The 20340-nt window shown below is 43.4% G+C and overlaps 1 protein-coding gene across 1 annotated transcript; it reads left to right on the forward strand.

Moving 5' to 3' along the window:
* The first annotated feature begins 2963 nt into the window (after positions 1-2963).
* Positions 2964-18521, forward strand: LOC142836973 (zinc finger protein 441-like). Its single transcript, XM_075951730.1, has 5 exons — positions 2964-3053; positions 14854-14980; positions 15176-15233; positions 16577-17400; positions 18385-18521. The coding sequence occupies exons 1-5, from the start codon at positions 3051-3053 to the stop codon at positions 18519-18521; spliced, it is 1149 nt and encodes a 382-aa protein (XP_075807845.1). The 5' UTR covers positions 2964-3050.
* The last annotated feature ends 1819 nt before the right edge of the window (positions 18522-20340 follow it).

Consider the following 20340-nt stretch of genomic DNA (forward strand, 5'->3'; position numbering starts at 1 on the left):
TTTTCCCCCCCGGACAAATATATCATTCAGAATATTTGCATACAGGATAAAAGTTTCTGGGGTTTGCTCAGTATCCTCCCAAGAGTAATTTGCTAAAACACACAGGTCAAAAGTTAGCTGGGGGAACCAGGCATCCAGGGGATGAACTGCAGTGGCTAGCCTTAAGGCTGGCCCAGTCTCAAAGTTAGTCAGGGTCCAGGTTAAGTCCTGAGGTATAAACATCAGGGCAAAGATCAGCAAGCCTGGCAGAATCAGGCCTCCTTGAGAGGATTTTGGGTACGCTGAAGCATTTATTTGGATAGTCCTGGGTCGTCCTGTGGAGGTGCAGGCTTGATGTGAGATGCAGGCAGGCTGTAATACCGTCCACTTTGAGGGCAGTAGGTGTAGGGTCCCTTTCAGCCAAGTCCAAGATTCTGAGACCATTGTCTCCAAACGTACACAGAACTGCCAACCTGGAACCGGTGTGAGATTTCCAGGTGCCAGGGAGGTGCCGGCAGAGAAGCAGGGAGAGTAGCTTAGTCCAGCGGGCAGCAGCAGGGATTGCTAGGGCCCCTTTACGGAGGTCTAGTCCGGCCGGCAGCAGCAGGCTCTGGTCAGATAAATACCATTTTATGTTCCAAGTCTTTCCCAACACCCATGGAGACAGTCCTGCTTCTCACCCCTGGGAGACAAGTGGGGGAGATGTCTGAACCCCCGTGTTTAAATATTTTTTTCACTTCTCCCCCTTCCCCCCCCCCCCATACACCCCAGAATCGGACATCTGGGTGTACAAAAGGATCTCACCCTAGGTATTTCTGGCTGATCTGGAACTTGCTATATAGAACACACTGGTCTTGGAAACCTAAAGAACAACACCTCCCACTGCCAACTCTAACATCGGATTAAATGCATGCACTACCATAACGTATTGGACAATATTTGCTTAACCACATAAAGATGTGTTGCAGGACTTCCGGGCAGGGAGAGTAAGTAGAAGGAGGAATTTAGGCTAGGAAGAAAAGAGAAAAGAAAAAGAAAAAAAAAAGAAAAGAGAAAAGAGACACCAGGGCGATTTCAGGAGCCAGCCAGTCAAACACAAAGAACACAGGAAAGTAGGACTTACAGAATGAAAGAAAGGTAAAAAGCACCGAGGTAAAACACAGATGAACCGGGCGGTGGTGGCGCACGCCTTTAATCCCAGCACTCGGGAGGCAGAGGCAGGCGGATCTCTGTGAGTTCGAGGCCAGCCTGGTCTACAAGAGCTAGTTCCGGGATGGGCACCAAACTACAGAGAAACCCTGTTTCGAAAAACCAAAAAAAAAAAAACAAAAAACAAAAAACAAAAAAAAACCCCACACAGATGAATAGGGAAAAAGTTAAGTTAAAAGAGTGCATGGGACAAATCTAAGCTAAGTCTGAGCATTGATAATTAATAATAAGTCTCCATGTCTTTATTTGGGAACTGGTTAGCAGCTCAAAGAAAATTCCAACTACAATACCCCAGTGCTCATTGTTTTGATTGAGGGTTGATGCAGGTGGGCCCAGTTCATTAGGAACACTTGTACCCCTGGGCAGATGGTCCTCCAGGGCGTAAAATAACAGACTGTGCTACCTGTTGAGAACAAGCCGCTAATTAACTTGTCTCTGTCTTCTGCTTCCATTCCTAACACCAGTTTCATGTCTTCATTTCCAGCTCTGACTTCTTTTGATGGTGATAGAGTGTGATGTGAAAGTGGAAAACACCTTTATTGTCCAAATTGACTGTGGTTGTGGTGTTTTATCACAGCAATAAGAACCCTTACGAAGACAAGGGCATATCTAGTATATTGGCAGAAATGGATACTTTGTTTTTGTTTTGTTTTTGTTTTTGTTTTTTGTTTTTCGAGACAGGGTTTCTCTGTGGCTTTGGAGCCTATCCTGGAACTAGCTCTGTAGACCAGGCTGGTCTCGAACTCACAGAGATCCGCCTGCCTCTGCCTCCCTAGTGCTGGGATTAAAGGCGTGCGCCACCAACGCCCGGCGAAACGGATACTTTGAAACTTGTACCCACGTGTGAGAAAGTCATGGGATTTTACCTCATCCCTTATCTTTGAGGTTTCTTATCAAGCCTTAAGTGTGTTTCCTATGTTTGAACCTACTTGGGGCCTGCTTCTACTCTTTAGGCCTTTATTCCTTTGGGGCAAGAGATAGTAATGGACTGAGCTAACTTAAGGCACTATCTCTATGGAAAGGGCACCTGGCAAATACGGGGTGTGTGACGCAGTGAGTTGAGTGCATCCCAAATCCCAGAGTGTGTTGTCTTACAATGCAGTGAAATCCTGGAAAGGAGCAGGTTCATTCCACAGGGGACGGATAATACGTTAGAGGTTTTTTTTTTTTTTTTTTAAATATTTATTTATTATGTATACAATATTCTGTCTGTGTGTATGCCTGCAGGCCAGAAGAGGGCACCAGACAACAGATGGTTGTGAGCCACCATGTGGTTGCTGGGAATTGAACTCAGAGCCTCTGGAAGAACAGGCAATGCTCTTAACCTCTGAGCCATCTCTCCAGCCCAGAGGTTTTGTTTTAAAATTTGTTGTTATTGTTGTTTATTTTTGCTTCCTTACTTGTTTTGGTTTTCCGAGACAGCTTTTCTCTGGTACTATGGTCTGCGCGGGAACTAGTTCTCTGGACCAGGCTAGCCTCCACTTAGAGATCCCGATTAGAAATGCCTGCACCATGCCGAGCTTCTTTGTTTCGTTTTTGGTCAGGGTCTCACCATGTAGCCCCGAAAGGCTTTGAATTCACAGAAGTTCGCCTTCTTCTAGAGAGCAGGCAGTCAGGACTTGCAGCTGAGCTTTCCTAAAATGTTTTGATACTTTTCGCGGGCGGAGTACAGTGCGCCAATCAGGGACCATATTACTAAAAGACGCTGAGCTGTCCAATCAGGAGCACGGATGGTTGCAGCTCTTGTGCCGTAAGCCTTTTTAACGCTTGTTACCGGGGGATTCTTGTGAGTACCTGTTTGGGGCGATTGTGTGTTCTGCGGACCTCTTTGGGAGGACACCTAGACACATCAGAAGCACACAATGGTGAGTGTGCGTTGGGCTCCTGGAATCCTGGGGGGCGGATGTTGGACTTTAGTTGCTTTGGAGTTATGTGACGCCAGCACGTGGGGTTTCCTCTGGTGCTGTGAAGTCCAGTGGAAGGTGGAGTCTGGCTCAGCAATGCCTGTGCCCACCTGTGCTTGAAGTGTGCACCCCACAGGCGGCCTTGAGCACCGAGAGCCCCACTTTTGTGTCCTGTGAAGCTGCTTCATCACAATCCCAGCACTCTTGGGTGGGTCCTTGCCATGAACCTGTGCTACACGGATTTTTGCAGCGCTGGCGGGTTGTTGATCCAGCTTGTTGATCATCCAGGCTGTGCTGTGTGGGGACTTGGGTGATCTGTGGAGTTTTTGGTTTGCGCTGGTTTAGAATTTTTTTTTTCACATTATTACCTTGGATTTCATTTCACGCTTCTTCACTCCCCTACCCCGGTCTGGTCTGACTCGGAATTGTTTCCCTTACCTCTTGGTGTGAGAGAAATTTCCCACAGAGCTGTCTCAGCCCCTTAACACCTCATCCAAGGTGGTTTTGCATTTTTCCTTTTGTTTTGTTGGGTTTTGTTTGTTGTTTGCTTGGTTGGTTTTACTTAAGTTTTACAAAGTGACACTATTCAGGGGAACATGGGGTAGCCCTGAGGCAAGGGCCAAGACAACCTGAATTCAGTGGAGAGCTTGGTAGGTTGTTGTTTGATGAGTCCCATTGTCCAGATGTTGAGAGCTCCATGACTCTGAGCTACCGCATCTGCTATTTCCCTGGAGACCGGAAATGCTTCTATCCATCCTGTAAAAGTGTCCACAAGTGTTAAGAGATAACAGTTCAAAGCCAGGTCTGTTTTAGTCCCTGTAAGCCTTGTTGTTCTTTTGCCGAACTACAGTTCCCAGCATTCTCCTGGATACGGAAATTTCCCAGAAGCCTTTGCATTCCCCGTTAAAAGCGAAGGTCGTCACGAGTTCGCCCTCTTCTCCTCTCTTTCCCCGCCTTTCCTACTGTGTTGGCACACCCTTACCTGCCTGTTACCCCTCCCCCATTAAAGTGCACCCACGTGGGACCGCCGCGTGTCTCTGTCATTTCCTCGAGTAATGTCTTTGCCCTCTAACCTGCAGCCAGACAGAAATTAAGAACAACAAGCCTCTTATAGAAATCTTTTAAATTGAGCCTGCCTGATACAAATGAACAAAGCTTACCTATGTATGGTTTTTTGTCCATGGTTTTTTGGTCTCTGTGCTCTCGCTCCTTCCCCCTTAGCCAGTCTCTCTCACAGCACCATGCTGCCTGAGGCACTGGCCCCTCCCCCACTCCCTCTAGCCCAGACTCCCGACTCCTCCTGTGGAGCAACATTCTTTCCCCACCCCACCCCGAGTTGGAGGTTCAAGGTCAACTTCCACCTTCCCTCCTCCCCCTCCAACCACACAGCTCCACTCCTGGACTGCCTCTCCATACTGGGTTAGTCCCTCCCCTGCTCCATTTTCTCTTCCAAATCTCTCTCTCAGGTAAAAAAAACGGCCAGCTTCCTTTTCTACTAATCGGTCTGCTACCTCAGTCAGTACAAGATATTAGAAAAGAGTTAAAAAAAAAAAACAAAAGGTTGAGGATGGTCCCCAAACTCCTATACGGGAATTGGTGAAAATGGCCTTAAAAGTTTTTAATGCCCGAGAAAAATCAGCTGAGTTTTCCCAACAGACAAAGCTACAACAATCTACAGGCCCAGGCCTTACCAGTTGCCCTAAGGTCACAGGAAGGGGGACAAGGGAAGTCAATCACAGGGCTCTATCAAGCGTGGCCTAAATGGTCACTGGGCATGATATTGCACTACACCTGCTCCGAGGTTGTGCCCTATCTGCCAGCAACCTGGACACTAGAAATCACAATACCCCTGTGCAGGCTTGTCCTCTATGCCAGGCCACAGAGGTCTGGCCTCATCACCATCAGCAAGTGAAACTGTGCCAGCCTTCAAACGTTTCAGCCTTGCAGAAGATTGACGCTGCCCAAACGTATATCCCGTAACCCTCTCCTAGCCTAGGGTCATGCTACAAGTGGCGGATAAGTCCATTACTTTTATTCTCACTCGGGTCTTAAGTTTCCCTCACCAGTTTCAGATATGGGAGTAGATGGGACCTGTTCCTCACCACTTAAAACTCTGCCACTGCCCTACATTCTTGTAGGACAATTTTTCTCCCATTCTTTCTTAGCTATACCTGCTTGCCCAGCACTCTTACTGGGTGGAGATATCCTTAGCCACTTCCCCAAAGCTTTGTTCTACTTCTTGGAGTCCCTTTTAACCCCACCCATCTCCAAGATTCTATTTGACAGGTTCACTCCTCCTGCCAGTCATGTGCCCAGGCCAACCCACGAGGAGCTTTCCACATATACCAGCTTTGTGAACACCAACTGGGCAAAGATTGACAGGTTAATTTCACCCATGCCTACTCAAAAAAATTCTGTTATCTCTTAACACTTGTGGACACTTTTACAGGATGGATAGAAGCGTGTCCAGTCTCCAGGGAAACAGCAGATGCAGTAGCTCAGGGTCATGGAGCTCCTGTCAGAAGCTCTCAACATCTGGACAATGGGACTCATCAAACAACAACCTACCAAGCTCTCCACTGAATTCAGGTTGTCTTGGCCCTCGCCTCAGGGCTACCCCATGTTCCCCTACGGGCCTGAGCCCTTTTGAGTTGCTTTATGCCAGGCCCTTTCTCCTTAACCATCCCCTCCCAGTTCAAACTCCTCCACTGGCGGGGTACCTACCCTACCTCTCCCTTTTAAGGTCCCTACTCTGTTCACACGCTGACTGTTGTCTTCCTGCCACCACACCAGTGGACCCTAATGCTCCTAAACCTGCCCCACTCTCCCCAGGGGACAGAGTACTCCTCACACAGTTAACTCCTAGCTCTTTCGAGCCTCGATGGACAGGACCTCACATAGTAATCCTCAGCACTCCCTCGGCTGCCAAGCTCTTGGGACACCCATGCTGGGACCATCTCTCAGCTCAAGCAGGCTCCTACTCAAGACACGTGGTCTGTCCAGCAGACAGGACCTTCCACCCTCCGGTTTTCCAGGATGCCACAATGAAGGGCCTACCTGCTCCTCATTCTGGCACACTCATCTTTAGCAATAACAACTTTTTTCCTAGACACCTGCCTTCTCATCTCCTCCAAGGAATGATGCTTGCCTTCTCTGGGATGACAGTTCATGGGATGCCTTTCCAGCCACACCTATCACTAAATGTGGACACCTGGCTCTCCCCTTCCCCACGCTGCCCCATGCCCGCAGGAAGTAGCCGGATTTGAGTCTACACCCTTTTTTTCCAAAGAGAGCCTAAATGTTTGTCATAATTACCATTCCAATTTTCTGTCACCCCTATAGCCAAAGAGTCTGGAATGTTAGGTTGGGAGTGTAGGCCCCAGTCCCTCTGCATCTATCCCAGGCCTGGTCTGGACTTCAAATCCCAGCAGGCCAGGGTACTTAAGTGATCCCCAGAAGAAAAACACAGTGGTCTCTCTCCCTCCCAGTGGTCTTGTTTCCCAGCTTCCCGGTTTCCCCTCGGGGCCACCCAAGAGCGCAGATCTTCCATTAAACCTGGATATTTCTTAATTTGGCTTGTTTTGATTTGGCTTGATTGGGAATTTTTGCGTCATCAGGGAAATAGTATTAGGAAATATTTGCAAATAGAGATACTTTGACCTTTTCCTTTCTAATTTGTAGCCCCTTGATCTCCTTCAGGTGTCCTACCACTCTAGCTAGCAATTAAAATACTATATTGAGTAGATATGGGGAGAGTACACAGCCTTTTCTTTTTTCTGATTTTAGTGGAATTTCTTTACATCTTTTTCCATTTAATTTGATGTTGGCTATTGACTTGCTGTAAAATGCCTTTACTATGATTATATATGTCCCTTGTATCATTAATCTCTCCTGGATTTTTTTTTCCATGAAGGGGTGTTGGTTTTCATCAAAGTGACATCTAATGAGATGATCATGTGTTTTGTTTTGTTTTTGTTTATATGGGGGAGTACATTTATTTTCTGTGTTGAATCATCTGTGTATCTCCGGGATGAAACCTGCTTAATCATGGTGAATGATCTTTTTGATGTGTTCTCGGGTTTGTATTTTACTGAGTATTTTTGCATTCATGTGTAAGTGAAATTGGTCTGTAATTCTCTTTCTTTGTTGGATCTATATGTGGTTTGAATATCAGTGCAACAAGTGGCATAACAAAATTAAGTGGGCAATATTCCTTCCATTTCACTTTTGTGGAATAATATGAAGAGCATTGGCATTAACTCTTTTTTGAATGTCTGGTAGAATTCTGAACTGAAACACTTTTTGGTCCTGGATCTTTTTGGGGGAGAAGTGTTGAGAAACTTTTAATTACTCCTTTTTCATGAGGGATTATATTTAAATTGTCTGTCTGATCTTGGTTTAACTTTGGTAAGTAGTACCTATTGAGAACATTATCTGTATCTTAGGTTTTCCAATTTGGTGGAGTCCAGGTTTTTAAAACATGTCCTTATGAGTCTCTGGATTCTTTTTTTTTTTTTGGTGTATGTTGTTATGCCCCCTTTTTATTTCTTTCTTTCTTTTTGTTAATTTGGATAGTCTACCTCTGCCTTTTAATTAGTTTGAATAATGGTTTGTCTGTCTTGTTGATTGGTGGTGACTGTGTGTGTTTGTGTGTGTGCATGCATGTGTGTGCTTTCCCTTCTTGATTTTGCTGGTCACAGATTATTTTCTGTTTTTTCATGAGTATAGTTAACCTATATAGGTTAAAGTTGTACTTTTAGACTTTCTATACACTTAGATTTAGAGTAAATATTGTTTAAATTTGACTTTATCAAGGAATATTCCATTTTATCCATTTATGGTATTTGGAAGTTTTGCTGGGTATAATAGTGTAGGCCATCATCTGTGGTCACTTAAGAGTTTACAACACCTCTGCCCAGTCTCTTCTGACTTTTAGTTTCTATTGAGAAGTCAGTCTTACTAATAGGTCTGCCTTTATATGTTACTTGGTTTTTTCCCTTACATCTTTTAATACTCTTTCTTGTTCTGTATGTTTAGTGTTTTAGAAAGAGGGTTTCTCCATAGCTTTTGGTTCCTGTCCTGGAACTAGCTCTTGTAGACCAGCTGGCCTCGAACTCACAGACATCTGCCTGCCTCTGCCTCCCGAGTGCTGGGATTAAAGGTGTGTGCCACCACAGCCTGGCTACTTGGTGTTCTGTATGCTTCTTGAACTTTTATAGCCATGCCCTTGTTTAGGTTAGGATAGTTTTTTTCTATAATTTTGTTGAGAATACTTCTGAACCTTTGAAGTGGTATTCTTCTTCCTCTATTTTTATTTTTCTTAGGTTTGATCATTTTATCGTGTCCCAGATCTTCTGGATGTTTTGTGACAGGAGTTTTTGAGATTTAACATTTTCCTTGATGGATGTATCCATTTCTTCTATTGTCTCTTCAACACCTGAAATTCTCTCTTCAACCTATTGCCTTCTGTTGGTGAAGCTTGCCTCTGTAGTTGCTGTTCAAATTCCTAAATTTTTCGTTTCCAGAATTTCCTGAGTTTTTTTTTAAATTTTATTTCCGTTTTCAGGTCTTGAAAAACTTAATTCATTTCCTTCCTTTGTTTGTTTGTATTTTCTTGGCTTTCTTGAAGGGATTTATTCATTTCAATTTTTAAGGACCTCTTAAATATTCATGTAGTCAGATTTAAAGTCTGTTTCTTGTGCTTCAACTATGTTGGGATATTCAGGACCTGTTGTAATATAGCTGGGCTGTAGTGGAAACATACTGACCTGAATGTTATTGATTGTGTTTTTATACTGGCATCTAGGCATCTAAGTTTGGGGTGAATTATAGGTCTAGGTACTGATTTCTGGATGTATCTTTGTTGGATGGGTGTTTTGTTTTTTGGTGTCTGTTTCCCCTCTGGGTTTTCATAGAGTCTGATGGCTGTGTGTTGCCTGCTAGGAACTTGTCTTTAGATCAGATAGTTGTGGCCACAGGGGGTTCCAGATAAAATGTGTTTCTGGGTGTTGAAGCTGACACAGGAATGGGAATAAGCCAGGGGTCCTTTGGGGTTCGCAGGAGAGAGGAGAACAGAGTGTTCATCTAGGTCTACTTATTTCATCTTCTTGGATTGGGGGTAGACAGTGAAGCGAAGTCACCCCACAGTTCTGCTATAGCACTGAGGATGAGACTTAGGGCTTGGATCTGTAGGAACTGAAGGAGAGTGGGGGAAGATCTACAGACAGTTGACTTGCTTCCCAGACAGAAGAGGTCTGTTGTTAGCAGAGAATGCCTGCTCTGAGCTGAGGCTTGGGGTAAAACAACAAGTGGGCAGAGGGAGGAAAGGAAGAGAAGGTCTGCGGGATCCCCAGGAGATGTGGGCAGAGGGGGCAGGAAGGCTGTGTAAGTGTTCTGTTGCAGAGATGGGGATGATGGGGGCAGGGGGGGAGTTGCCTTTGGAGGAGAGGAGGGGGTAGTGAAGGAATTCAGTTTGTTTAACCTTTCTCCTGGCCTGCTCAGCTGCTGTGTTCCCAGGGAATGGCTGCTGGTGTGAGAGACTGGGAAATGAGATGAGCTGGAGGAAGGAATGTGGGAGGAGAAGGTCTCTGTGATCTGTTGGGGAGAGGAAAGGGAGACCACAGCAGGTTTTCTGTAACAAAGCTGGATGTGAGACTCTGGACTGGATTTCAGGAGCAGAAGGGAGAGTGTGTGTCACCTTCATCCTACCATTGCCCTGGGAGAAGTGGCATGCAGTGATCAAATTTGAGATTAAAATTGGAATTTTGCGAAGTTTTCCAAACTTTGCCAAATATGAAGAAGGGCAGTGAGTCTGGTGAAGAGCTTCATGGAATTAAATTGAATTTCATTGCTGCCCCTGGTTTTGCTGTACACTGTTTGGAGCAGAAGAGATTGGGAGTGTGCTTTCTGTAAGGAGTCATTTTCAAGATTAAATTCCTTGAGGAGAAGTACTAACATTTCAGCTCCTCCCTTAGCCTTCAGATAGCTAATTTCTGAGCAATTGAAAAGCTTCGAAATGTTCATCAGAGAGAATGACAAACAAGCTGCTTACCTGCTGGAGACATTGTTTTGTTAAAAATTTACTTGAGTGTGCTGTACATTATAATACATTTATTACACTTGTATGTGTGGTCACTATGATTTTCATTTTATTGTTGATTTTTATTTAGTATATAATATATTTTTTTCTTTCTTTTTGTTTTGTTTTGCTTTTGGCAACAGAGTTTCTCAGTGCAGCCCTGAAACTAGCTGTGTTGACCAGACTAGCTTTAGACTTGGACTTCTCCCTGGCCTTCCTCATGCATTCTGGGATTAAAGGCTTGCTCCACCCCTTGTGTACCAGCAGGCTGGCCTGGAAAGCACTGCATAGCCAAGGAGAATCCTGAACCTTGATACAGTAAACTCCTTCTCTCTTCCCTTTCCCATAGCCACACCGTGTCCACCACATCACATACCTACTACCGTTCCCGTCCCAGTCCCACCTACGCACAGATCCCATGGAGCCTGCCTTCTCCATGCTCTGTGTAGACACTCAGTCCAGTTCTGAATCATACAGGAAGAGGTTAAAGATAGAACCCATATATGAGGTAAAGAGACAGCATTTGTTTGACTCTGTACCTTTTGGTTACCTGGCACAGGGTAGTTACATTTCCAGTTCCATCCAGCACTTCAGTTTGGTCAATATGGAGTCATATTCCAGCGTGCATGTGTGTGATATGACTGTTATCCAGTCATCAGCTGATGGACATCCAGGCTGATATTTCTCCAGCCATTAGGACTTGAGCAACCATGACCATGAATGTGAGTATCTGTTGTAGTGTATGGATTGTTTTCATTATACGAGGAGAGATGTACGCTGGATGAAATAGTATTTCTATTTTTCCCTTTTGAGACAAGCTCACACTGATGGCTTGTTAATTGCAGCAGTTTAAACCCCCACCCACGGTGAGTAAGGATTCACTGTTCTCATCCTCCATGGGGTTTGAGGTCTTCAGGCTTGCACAGCAAGCTTTACACCTGGTTACCTGTATCCTAGCCCTACATCTGTTTTACTGTTTTATTATTAAAAGATAATAGCCGTTTTAAATATATGTTTATTGTTGGGAATTTTCTACATAGAAGTGATATCGTGTCTAGCCCTTATCGTATCAGCACACCCAGCTCTTAATTTTATGTGCCTTTTGGTTTCCTTTTTAGTTTTTATAACCCACTGAGTTCAGCTAGCCTGTGCAGGTGTGTGTGGCCATGCGCTGTAGCATGACAACTTTTCAGTGGCCACACTGGAGAGCAAAGACTCTCCATCTCCAAAACACCAATCGTTTCAAATCCTTTTTTGCCTGTGTGTGACCTTCTTGAGGACCAATCCCATTATGCCAAAATTTTTGAGGGACAATATTGAAAGTGCTTTGGTGACTTTACGAATTTGAAGCATTCGTTTTTCTGATATTGTGCACCTTCTCAGTAAGCATATTCGTTTCCCTTATGTCTTTGGCCAGAGACCTACTTTAAAACTAAAATGTTCATATTTAACATAGTTATTATTTCTGTAACTGATGTAGTTGTAAGTCAGTAAGAAATCACTTGTTTAGGTTGATCTTCTAAATTAAACACAGGAAAGAAGAATGAGCAAAAAAAAGGAAATATAATTCTTCCCTTAAATCTTAAGCTGGAAATGTGGGTCAGAGAAATTGTCCTAAATTCAAACTGAGGACTCTTACATCATTTGCAATATGGCAGAATCATCTCTTAATCAAATTTTCATTTTTTCCTATTGCTTTCTGTCTTAATTAGGATTTCTATTACTGTGGTGAAACACCATGGCCAAAAATCAGGTTGGGGAGGAAAGGGTTTATTCAGCTTACACTTCCACGTTGCTGTTTATCACCAAAGCAAAACAGGAACTCAAGTAGGGCAGGAACCTGGAGCCAGGAGCTGATGCAGAGGCCATGGAGGAATGCTGCTTCTCATGACTGTTATGGTTTTGGTCCCTTTAAGAGACAAGCCACACCCATTCCCCTCCCCATCCGCTGAGGCAGGCTGATCTTCAGCTTCTGGCCTGAGCTTGCTCTCTTTTCCATCTTCCTCTTGGAGAGGCAGCTTCGCTTCTGCCTCCCCACTTTTCTGCTTCCCCCCTTCTCTGTCTCTTTCTCCTCTTCTCTCTCTCTCTCTCTCTCTCTCTCTCTCTCTCTCTCTCTCTCTCTCTCCCTGTCCCCCTCTTCACCCTTCCTCCTCCATAACTCCCTGAATAAACATTCAACCTCACCCTGCATGTCGTGTCTATCCATGTTTCTGTCTTCTGCCCGCCCGCCATGTGTCTCCCTGCCTGGGACCAGCCATTGCTCGGGGACCAGCAGCCGTCTCTGCCTGGGGCCCACTGCCTGCTGCCACATGGCCTGCCACCACTGCTCGGGGACCACCAGCCATCTCTGCCTGGGGCCCACTGCCTGCTGCCACATGGCCCACCACCACTGCTCTGAGATCAGCAGCCGTCTCTGCCTGGGACTGGCTGCTCCCAGGGCCTGCTGTCTGCCACCACATGGCCTGCTGCCACCACTCGGGCTGCCGCTCTGGGACCAGCAGCCATTTCTGCCTGGGACTGGCTGATCCCAGAGCCCACTGCCTGCCACCACATGGCCCGCTACCACCATTTGGGACCTACAGCATTTCTGCTGCCTACTGCCACTGGGGATCTTGCAGCATTTTTTAAAAAAGAACAACAATGACTTTCTCAGACTGCTTTCTTAAAGAACCCAGTGTAGCATGAAAAATAAAAACCCAGGGACAGATATTCGGACTCAGTCTGAAAGCCAGAAAAGCAAAGCAGCCAGCCACTGCCTCTTACCTCTTCCTCAGACCCAAATGGCAGTCCTGCCTCCACAAATCCTCAGCCTACATGAGTGAGGGTGCTCACGGGTATCAACAGCTAGCTGGGAGACTGAAAGAAAGAGGAATTGGTTGCTGGAGGATGCAGCATCCACAGAGGATTAGTGTTTTGACTGACAGGATGTCATTTGGTAAACCTGCCTAATGCACATGACATTCCCAGAGTCATCAGACTCTAAACATGCAAGCCCAGTTGTTTAGAAGAAAAAATATTGTAACAACAGAAAAAGAAAGATTATTCTTGAACATTCCTTTTCACACTGCAGGTTACCTTATTGCGCATGTACCTCAGACTGAAGTAAGTGCAGGTCTGCCTATTTCCTCTATGTTCCATATGATTCCCAAAAGGTATTTGAGTACAATAAGGAGTTACCATGCCATTACTAAAGGGACTGCTTGTTGCTATTTTTAAAGCAGATATCGGTACAGCCCATTAAAGATGTTTGTCCAAAGGATGCCCACACAATGCTAGGTTCATTGTCCCAGTCCCTTGTTTGCTCTGTGCTTGCCTGCTTCGCTATTGTTCAGTGGTTAGTGCTAATCCTGTCATCCGTTGCATTTGCTTTGCTTGTTTGGAATTTTAGTTTGCTCACCCTCATTTCTTCTACTAAAGTATTCAACACTTTCTACATTCATGTTCATTTCAAGTTCTCTGATGTAGGACAGAACACAGCTCTGTTCTTAATCCTAACTGCACAAGCATAGCCCTTACTGAAATTCCTGACTCTTTGTCTCCTCTGAACCTTCCTGGTCCATGTCATTTCTATCAACCTTTTTTTCTTAGATTCATTCAATGTGTTCTAGATTTTTCCTTCTCTAAAGAAAATTTTTTTCGCCAGTTTCTCCACATTCCTTCCAAAACAAGTTCTAAATGCCCACAAAGAACCTGCTTAGCTTTATTTACAACAATGGTCCCACTTTTTTAAAAAAATGTATTTGTTAGGCCAGGCAGTGGTGGCGCACATCTTTAATCCCAGCACTCGGGAGGCAGAGGCAGGTGGATTTCTGGGAGTTTGAGGCCAGCCTGGTCTACAAGAGCTAGTTCCAGGACAGGCATCAAAACTACAGAGAAACTCTGTCTCGAAAAAAAAAAATGTATTTGTTATGTTAGGCTTTTCCATCTGTCTGTCAGAAATGACTCAGAAAACAGTGACTTGAGGCAGAATGAGTTTATTATTTTATCTCACAATTTAAGGGTATAGTCTGTAAAATGCAGGATTCTGAAGCAGCTGATCAAATCACACACAATCAGAACTAGATTGGTGTATAGTTGCCTGTGTCTCAGCTCCCACCTTCCACTAATATAAACCCTTTATATTTCACGAAATGCTGCATCTCGAATAGGTGGGTGTGTTGTTTTACATGTGAATAGCCCTCATAGGCTCATATGTTTGAAAGCTTCATCCCAGTTAGTAGAAGTTAGAATTAGGATAGAATTAGGAGATGTGGCAATATGTGGGAGGGGATGTCATTAGTAGTGGTCTTTGAGTTTCAAAAGCCCATTCCAGGCATTGTGTCTTGTCTCTGCCTGCTGCCTTTCCTCAGGAGTAAAACATTCAGCTACTGTTCCCACCCCATGCCTGTCCTGATTCTTCTGTGACAATCATTGACTGTGTGAGCAAGCCCTGATCAGTTGCTTTGTTTTATAGTAGCTGCCTTGATCATGAGCTCTCGTCTCAGCAGCAGAATAGTAACTGAGACTGTGCATCTGCCTTTCTTACAGCAAAAACTCAAGACAGTATCCTATGGATGTTTTGGGTTAACCTTTATCTACATAATCACTTATAGAGCTGTCTTCAGTAATTTCTGTCCTAGACGATTCTGTATGTCATCAACCTGGCTGTTAAAACTAACCATCCTAATATGTGCACTGTTTTAGGAACCGGTGGCCTTTGTGGATGTAGGTGTGATCTTCACTGTAGAAGAGTGGGCGATGTTGGATGATAGGCAAAAGAAGCTCTACAGAGATGTGATGAAGGAAACATTTTTGAACCTGATCTCCATAGGTAAAAATAAACACCAGCACACTGCCCTTGCTTATTCAGTCAGCAGTCAGAGAGCAACATGTGTGGTGTTGTGGTTTGAATTCCTGCAGGGAATATTTATCAAATTTAATGAATGCATCCATGTCATAAGAACTAGATTCTACTTGTTTCTAAGCATTGAATTTGTCATAATGAACTCTTTGGGTTTATTTCTAGAGGAAACACTAGAAGAAAATATTGAAGAGGACCACAGAGATCTCAGCCAAAATCTGGGGTAATTTTTATTCAATAGAAAGCAATTTACAGTCAGGTGGTGGTGTCACACATGTTTAATCCCAGCACTCGGGAGGCAGAGGCAGGCAAATCTCTGAGCTTGAGTCTAGTCTGGTCTACAGAGTGAGTTCCAGGGTAATCAGGGCTATACAGAGAAACCCTATCTACAAAAACAAACAAAAACAATTTACATCAAACATTTGAGTGGTAGGACAACTAACTGCGAACCTACCAAATGATCCAAATATATCTAATTGCAAATTGATTCTACACCAATTTCTGTAACAGAATATTGAACTGTGTTATTCAGTATTTGAGTTTCTCATCTGTGTAATCGAGTAATATCACCAATGTGTCATGTAATAAGCTCTGAAAGAGCCCAGTAGTCTAGACCTTCTCATAGCCCTTATAAAAACCACATGGTCACCTCTCTCTCAGGATTACCCCTGTGAACCTGGTAAGCAACTTCTGTTTTATGATGCTCTCAGTTCCTGTGTTAAACACCATGACCAAAGTCCTCTTTTGAGTAATGGGGCATATTTTGGTTTACACTTCCATGTTATAGCTCAACAAGGGAAGGCAGGATAGGGGCTTAAAACAGACAGGGACCTGGAGGCTGGAACTGAACTGAAGACCGGGGAGGAAGGCTGCTTTCTGGCTTGTTCCTCATGGATTACTAACATACTTTTCTTACAGCTCCTGTACTCCTGCCCAGGAACATATTACCTAACATGGCCTCATTAATCAGGAATTAAAAAATGCTCCCACAGCCTTTGCTTACAAGCCAATCTGATCTAGCCATGTTCTCAACTCTGGTTCAGGTTGAACTGATAACAAACTAGCCAACACAGGCTAAGTATTTCAAATGTCAAAATATCATGCTGTTAGAGGACTATGTGATTATTATGACTGTCTGCTAACACCAGGACTTTTGCCTTCATATTCACTCTTTCTATGTTTGTCACTTATTTTATGTGTATGTATATGTGTGCTTGTATTCACCACCTGTGCAAAACCATTTGTGGAGACCAGAAAAGGGCATCAGATCCTTTAGATCAACAGGAACTCATGTGCCCTCCACATGATTGCCGATGGAGGATCTGCTCGAAGAGCTGAAATTGTTCTTTATATCTGACCCTATGATACAGCTCCTTCATAATTCTTAAATAAATATCAACACTCTATGTCTTTACACATGCCAGGGTCTTTACATGTGGTTCATATTGTCCTTAACATTGGAGACATTCTGCTATTGCCTCAGGGATAGTATGGTTGTAGTGTACTCCATAAGCCAGCCTCAAATATTTTTTTTCTACAGTAATGCTGTTCTCATTGTTTTTGCAGAACTCAAGTAGTTGAGAAAGACTGTGGATATCAGCGTGATACTGAGTGTGATGAAAACCAGGAATCTACTCCAAAGAATATGGTTAATAATGACGTGCCTCCTGCAAAAACAGTATATGAAAGCAGATTACATGAAAGGAATGTCATTGATGATTCATCCTTACAAGTTTATCAAAGAGACCAAAGTAGAAGCAATGAATTTCAATGTCAGGAAGCTGTGGTGAAGTCTTTTAAACCAATGAAACATTGGAAAGATATCAGTCATTCTGAATCACTTCAGGTACTTGAAACCTCTCCTAGAGACATACCTTATAAAAACCAACAATGTAATGAAGCCTGTAGGAGTCTTCCTTCTGATCAGCCTCAGGAGAGAACTCACACTGGAGATAAACTCAGTGAGAACATCTTAAAGAGATGTACACGTGACCAGAAAGATCACGGAATCCATACAGGAGTGAAACCCTTTGTGTGTAAGCATTGTGAAGAAGCTTTCATTGATTCCAGTGACCTCGTCAACCATGAAAAAAGTCATCTTGGAGAGAGAAGTTACATTTGTAAGCAACGTGAGAAAACATGTTTTGAGAAACATGAAGTAACTCACAGAGAAGTAAAGCCTTATGAATGTAAGCATTGTGGAAAAGCTTTCACCCATTCTAGTAATTGTAACATTCATGAAAGAAGTCACTGTGCTGAGAAGCCTTATGCACATAAGCATTGTGAAAAAACCTTCACCAGTTCCAATTCTTGTAACACTCACAAAAGAATCCACACTGGAGAGAAATTGTATACATGTAAACATTGCGACAAAACCTTTGCCACTTTGAGTTCTTATTTATTTTTTTATTTTTTTTGGTTTTTCGAGACAGGGTTTCTCTGTGGCTTTGGAGCCTGTCCTGGAACTAGCTCTGTAGACCAGGCTGGTCTCGAACTCACAGAGATCCGCCTGCCTCTGCCTCCCGAGTGCTGGGATTAAAGGCGTGCGCCACCACCGCCCGGCGCCACTTTGAGTTCTTATAACACTCATGAAAGAGTTCACACTGGAGAGAAGCCTTGTGCATGTAAGCACTGTGGAAAAACTTTCACCATTCCCAGTTTGCATAACTGCCACGAACAAAATCATAATGTAAAGACTTCTTATGCCTGTAAACATTGTGGAAAGGCTTTCAACAGTTCCAAGCACTGTAAAATTCATGAAAGAACTCACACGGGAGAGAAGATTTATGCATGTAAACATTGTGGGAAAGTCTTCAGCACTTCTTATTATCGTAACATTCATGAAAGGATTCATACTGGAGAGAAGCCTTACTCATGTAAGCACTGTGGAAAAGCCTTTACCCGCTCCATTTATCTTAAGAGACATGAAATTGTTCATACTAGAGATAAGCCTTATGCATGTAAGCATTGCGGGAAAAGCTTCTCCACCTCATGTTATCGTGACCTTCATGAAAGAATTCACTCTGGAAAGAAGCCTTATGCATGTCAGCATTGTGGGAAAGCCTTCAGGAGTTCTTCTCATCAAAAGAGACATGAAAGAATTCACTCTGAAAAGCTTTATGTACGTAATCATTGTGGAAACGGCTTGACTAGTTCTACATACCATTCATGAAAGAATTCATACTGGTGAGAAACCTTGTGTGTGTATTCTTGTGACAAAAACCTTAGCCATTTTGAGTTCCTGTCATAATCATAAAAGAATTCACATGTAAGCATTATGGAAAAACCTTTGCCCGATCCAGTTATCTTAACATTCATGAAAGGAGAGAAACCTTGTGCATCTAAGCATTGTTGAAAAAAACCTTCACTTCCAGTTGGCATGACAGTCGTAAAAGGCATCACGCTAGACAGTAGGCAAATGGATGTAAGCATTGTGGGAAAGAAACCTTATGTAAGCACTGTGGAAAAGCCTTCCCCATTTCCAGTTGGTGTAATGCTCATGAAAGATTAGAAGATGCCATACATCTGTGATCATGTGGAAAAGCCTTTAGCAATCATAGTTCTGATTATATCCATAAAAGAATTTCATAGTGGTGGAAAACTTTGAAATGGATGTGGAAAATCAATTTATAATGTTCAGAAACATCTTCCGGGCCAGGCAATAGTGGTGCACGTCTTTAATCCCAGCACTCAGGAGGCAGAAGCAGGCGGATCTCTGTGAGTTCGAGACCAGCCTGCCTGGTCTACAGAGCTAGTTCCAGGACAGGCTCCAAAGCCACAGAGAAACCCTGTCTCAAAAAAAAAAGAGAGAGAAAGAAACATCTTCCGTATAGCCAGAATATGCCTGCATTTCTGTTTCACATCCCTATACAAACCCGTGTGATCTCACGGTGACAAGAAGTGCAGTGGGTAGCACTTCTACCAGCGTATGTATGCGATGCTGCATTTAATCAGCTCGCCTCCATTGTGAAGGTTGAAAGAAAACTGGTCATGAGGTGCATCAGCTAAGAGTAGTTCTCATGCAAAACCTGATTATCTCAGTTACCTCCCTGGGTCTTACACTGTGTAAATAAAAACCCGAGTCTTGAAAGTTGTATTCTGACAATCACATGCATACTTCCCAATAAATACATACACAGAGACATACAAGTGAGTAATGAAGTGAATAAAATGTTCAAAGCAGTGGAAACAAAAACTAATAGATACATTTTTAAATGTAGAAACACTGAGAGAACAAAGTGTGATTCTTTTTTGCTGTTGGTTCTGTTTTGATTTTTGAGACAGGTTTTTGTGTGTGTGTAAGAGTGTGTAAAACAGCTCTAGCTGTCCTGGAACTAGCTCTGTAGACCAGGCTGGCCTCAAACTCAGAGATTCGCCTGCTTCTGCCTCCCAAGTGCTGGGAGTAAAGACGTGTGCCACCACCACCCAGAAAAAGTGTAATACCTAACTCATGATATGTGACTCTATATATGATAAAAATCACTTACAAGATGTGGTATAATGTCTGTTTTGCCCCCTATGGCTAGGACAGTACCTTTGAATACAACTATACTAGTGTTCTGAGTGAGGATGGGCCCAAAGACTCGTAAGTTTGAATACTGGGTTTCTAACTGAAATGGGTACTGACTGAGAATGGAGAACATCTGTCACTCTCAGGAAGTTTGAAGGTGATACAAAAGATAGTCACACTCCCAGTGTATTCTCTCTGCCTCCTTGTTATGGAATAGCATGGCCATTCTTTGCTATCACAGATACACTCTCTAACTGCAAGCCAAATATAACACTTGCTTTTAAAACTTGTTTTAGCAGTTGTGATCCATCACAGCTATAGAAAACACAACCTTCTTTGGACCTTAAGAAGATCCATCCAAATCCAGTCAAGAGAATTTTCATTGCAAAACTGTAAAAAAAAAAAAAAAAACGAATTACATGTCATTTTGGATATGATAAAAAAATTTTTTCATGTATTTGAATCTCATGTAAGATATAATACTTTCTGGAAGTTACTCCAGAATATTTTAGAAATGAACAGTTTGAGGAAAGTATAGTCAAATTCTGAGCATTTTTGTTATTGGCCCATTCTTTCACAGGAGTTTTGCTTTCATTACGTTTTTGTTTTTGTTTTTTTTATAGAGGAAAGGGTTTATTTGGGATTATTGTGTCCGAGGGCTAGGAGCCCATCACTATGGTGACGGGCAGCCCCACAGGCGGCAGGCAGGCATGGCACTAAGAGGAAGAAGGCAAGATGTGGTTTCTTTTAGTCCAGGTTGTCTTTTCACGTCTGAGGATTTAGAGCCAGAAACCACAAATGAAAGAGAAGAGAGATTTAT

The sequence above is a fragment of the Microtus pennsylvanicus genome, chromosome 17, assembly GCF_037038515.1.
Source record: "Microtus pennsylvanicus isolate mMicPen1 chromosome 17, mMicPen1.hap1, whole genome shotgun sequence".
Classification (NCBI taxonomy): Eukaryota; Metazoa; Chordata; class Mammalia; order Rodentia; family Cricetidae; genus Microtus; species Microtus pennsylvanicus.

What these genes read in the sequence shown, in the direction of transcription:
- LOC142836973 (XM_075951730.1), top strand. An exon ending in TTTGAACCTGATCTCCATAG is followed by an intron (nt 14,981 to 15,175) that starts GTAAAAATAAAC and finishes GTTTATTTCTAG; the next exon opens with AGGAAACACTAGAAGAAAAT. An exon ending in GATCTCAGCCAAAATCTGGG is followed by an intron (nt 15,234 to 16,576) that starts GTAATTTTTATT and finishes TTGTTTTTGCAG; the next exon opens with AACTCAAGTAGTTGAGAAAG.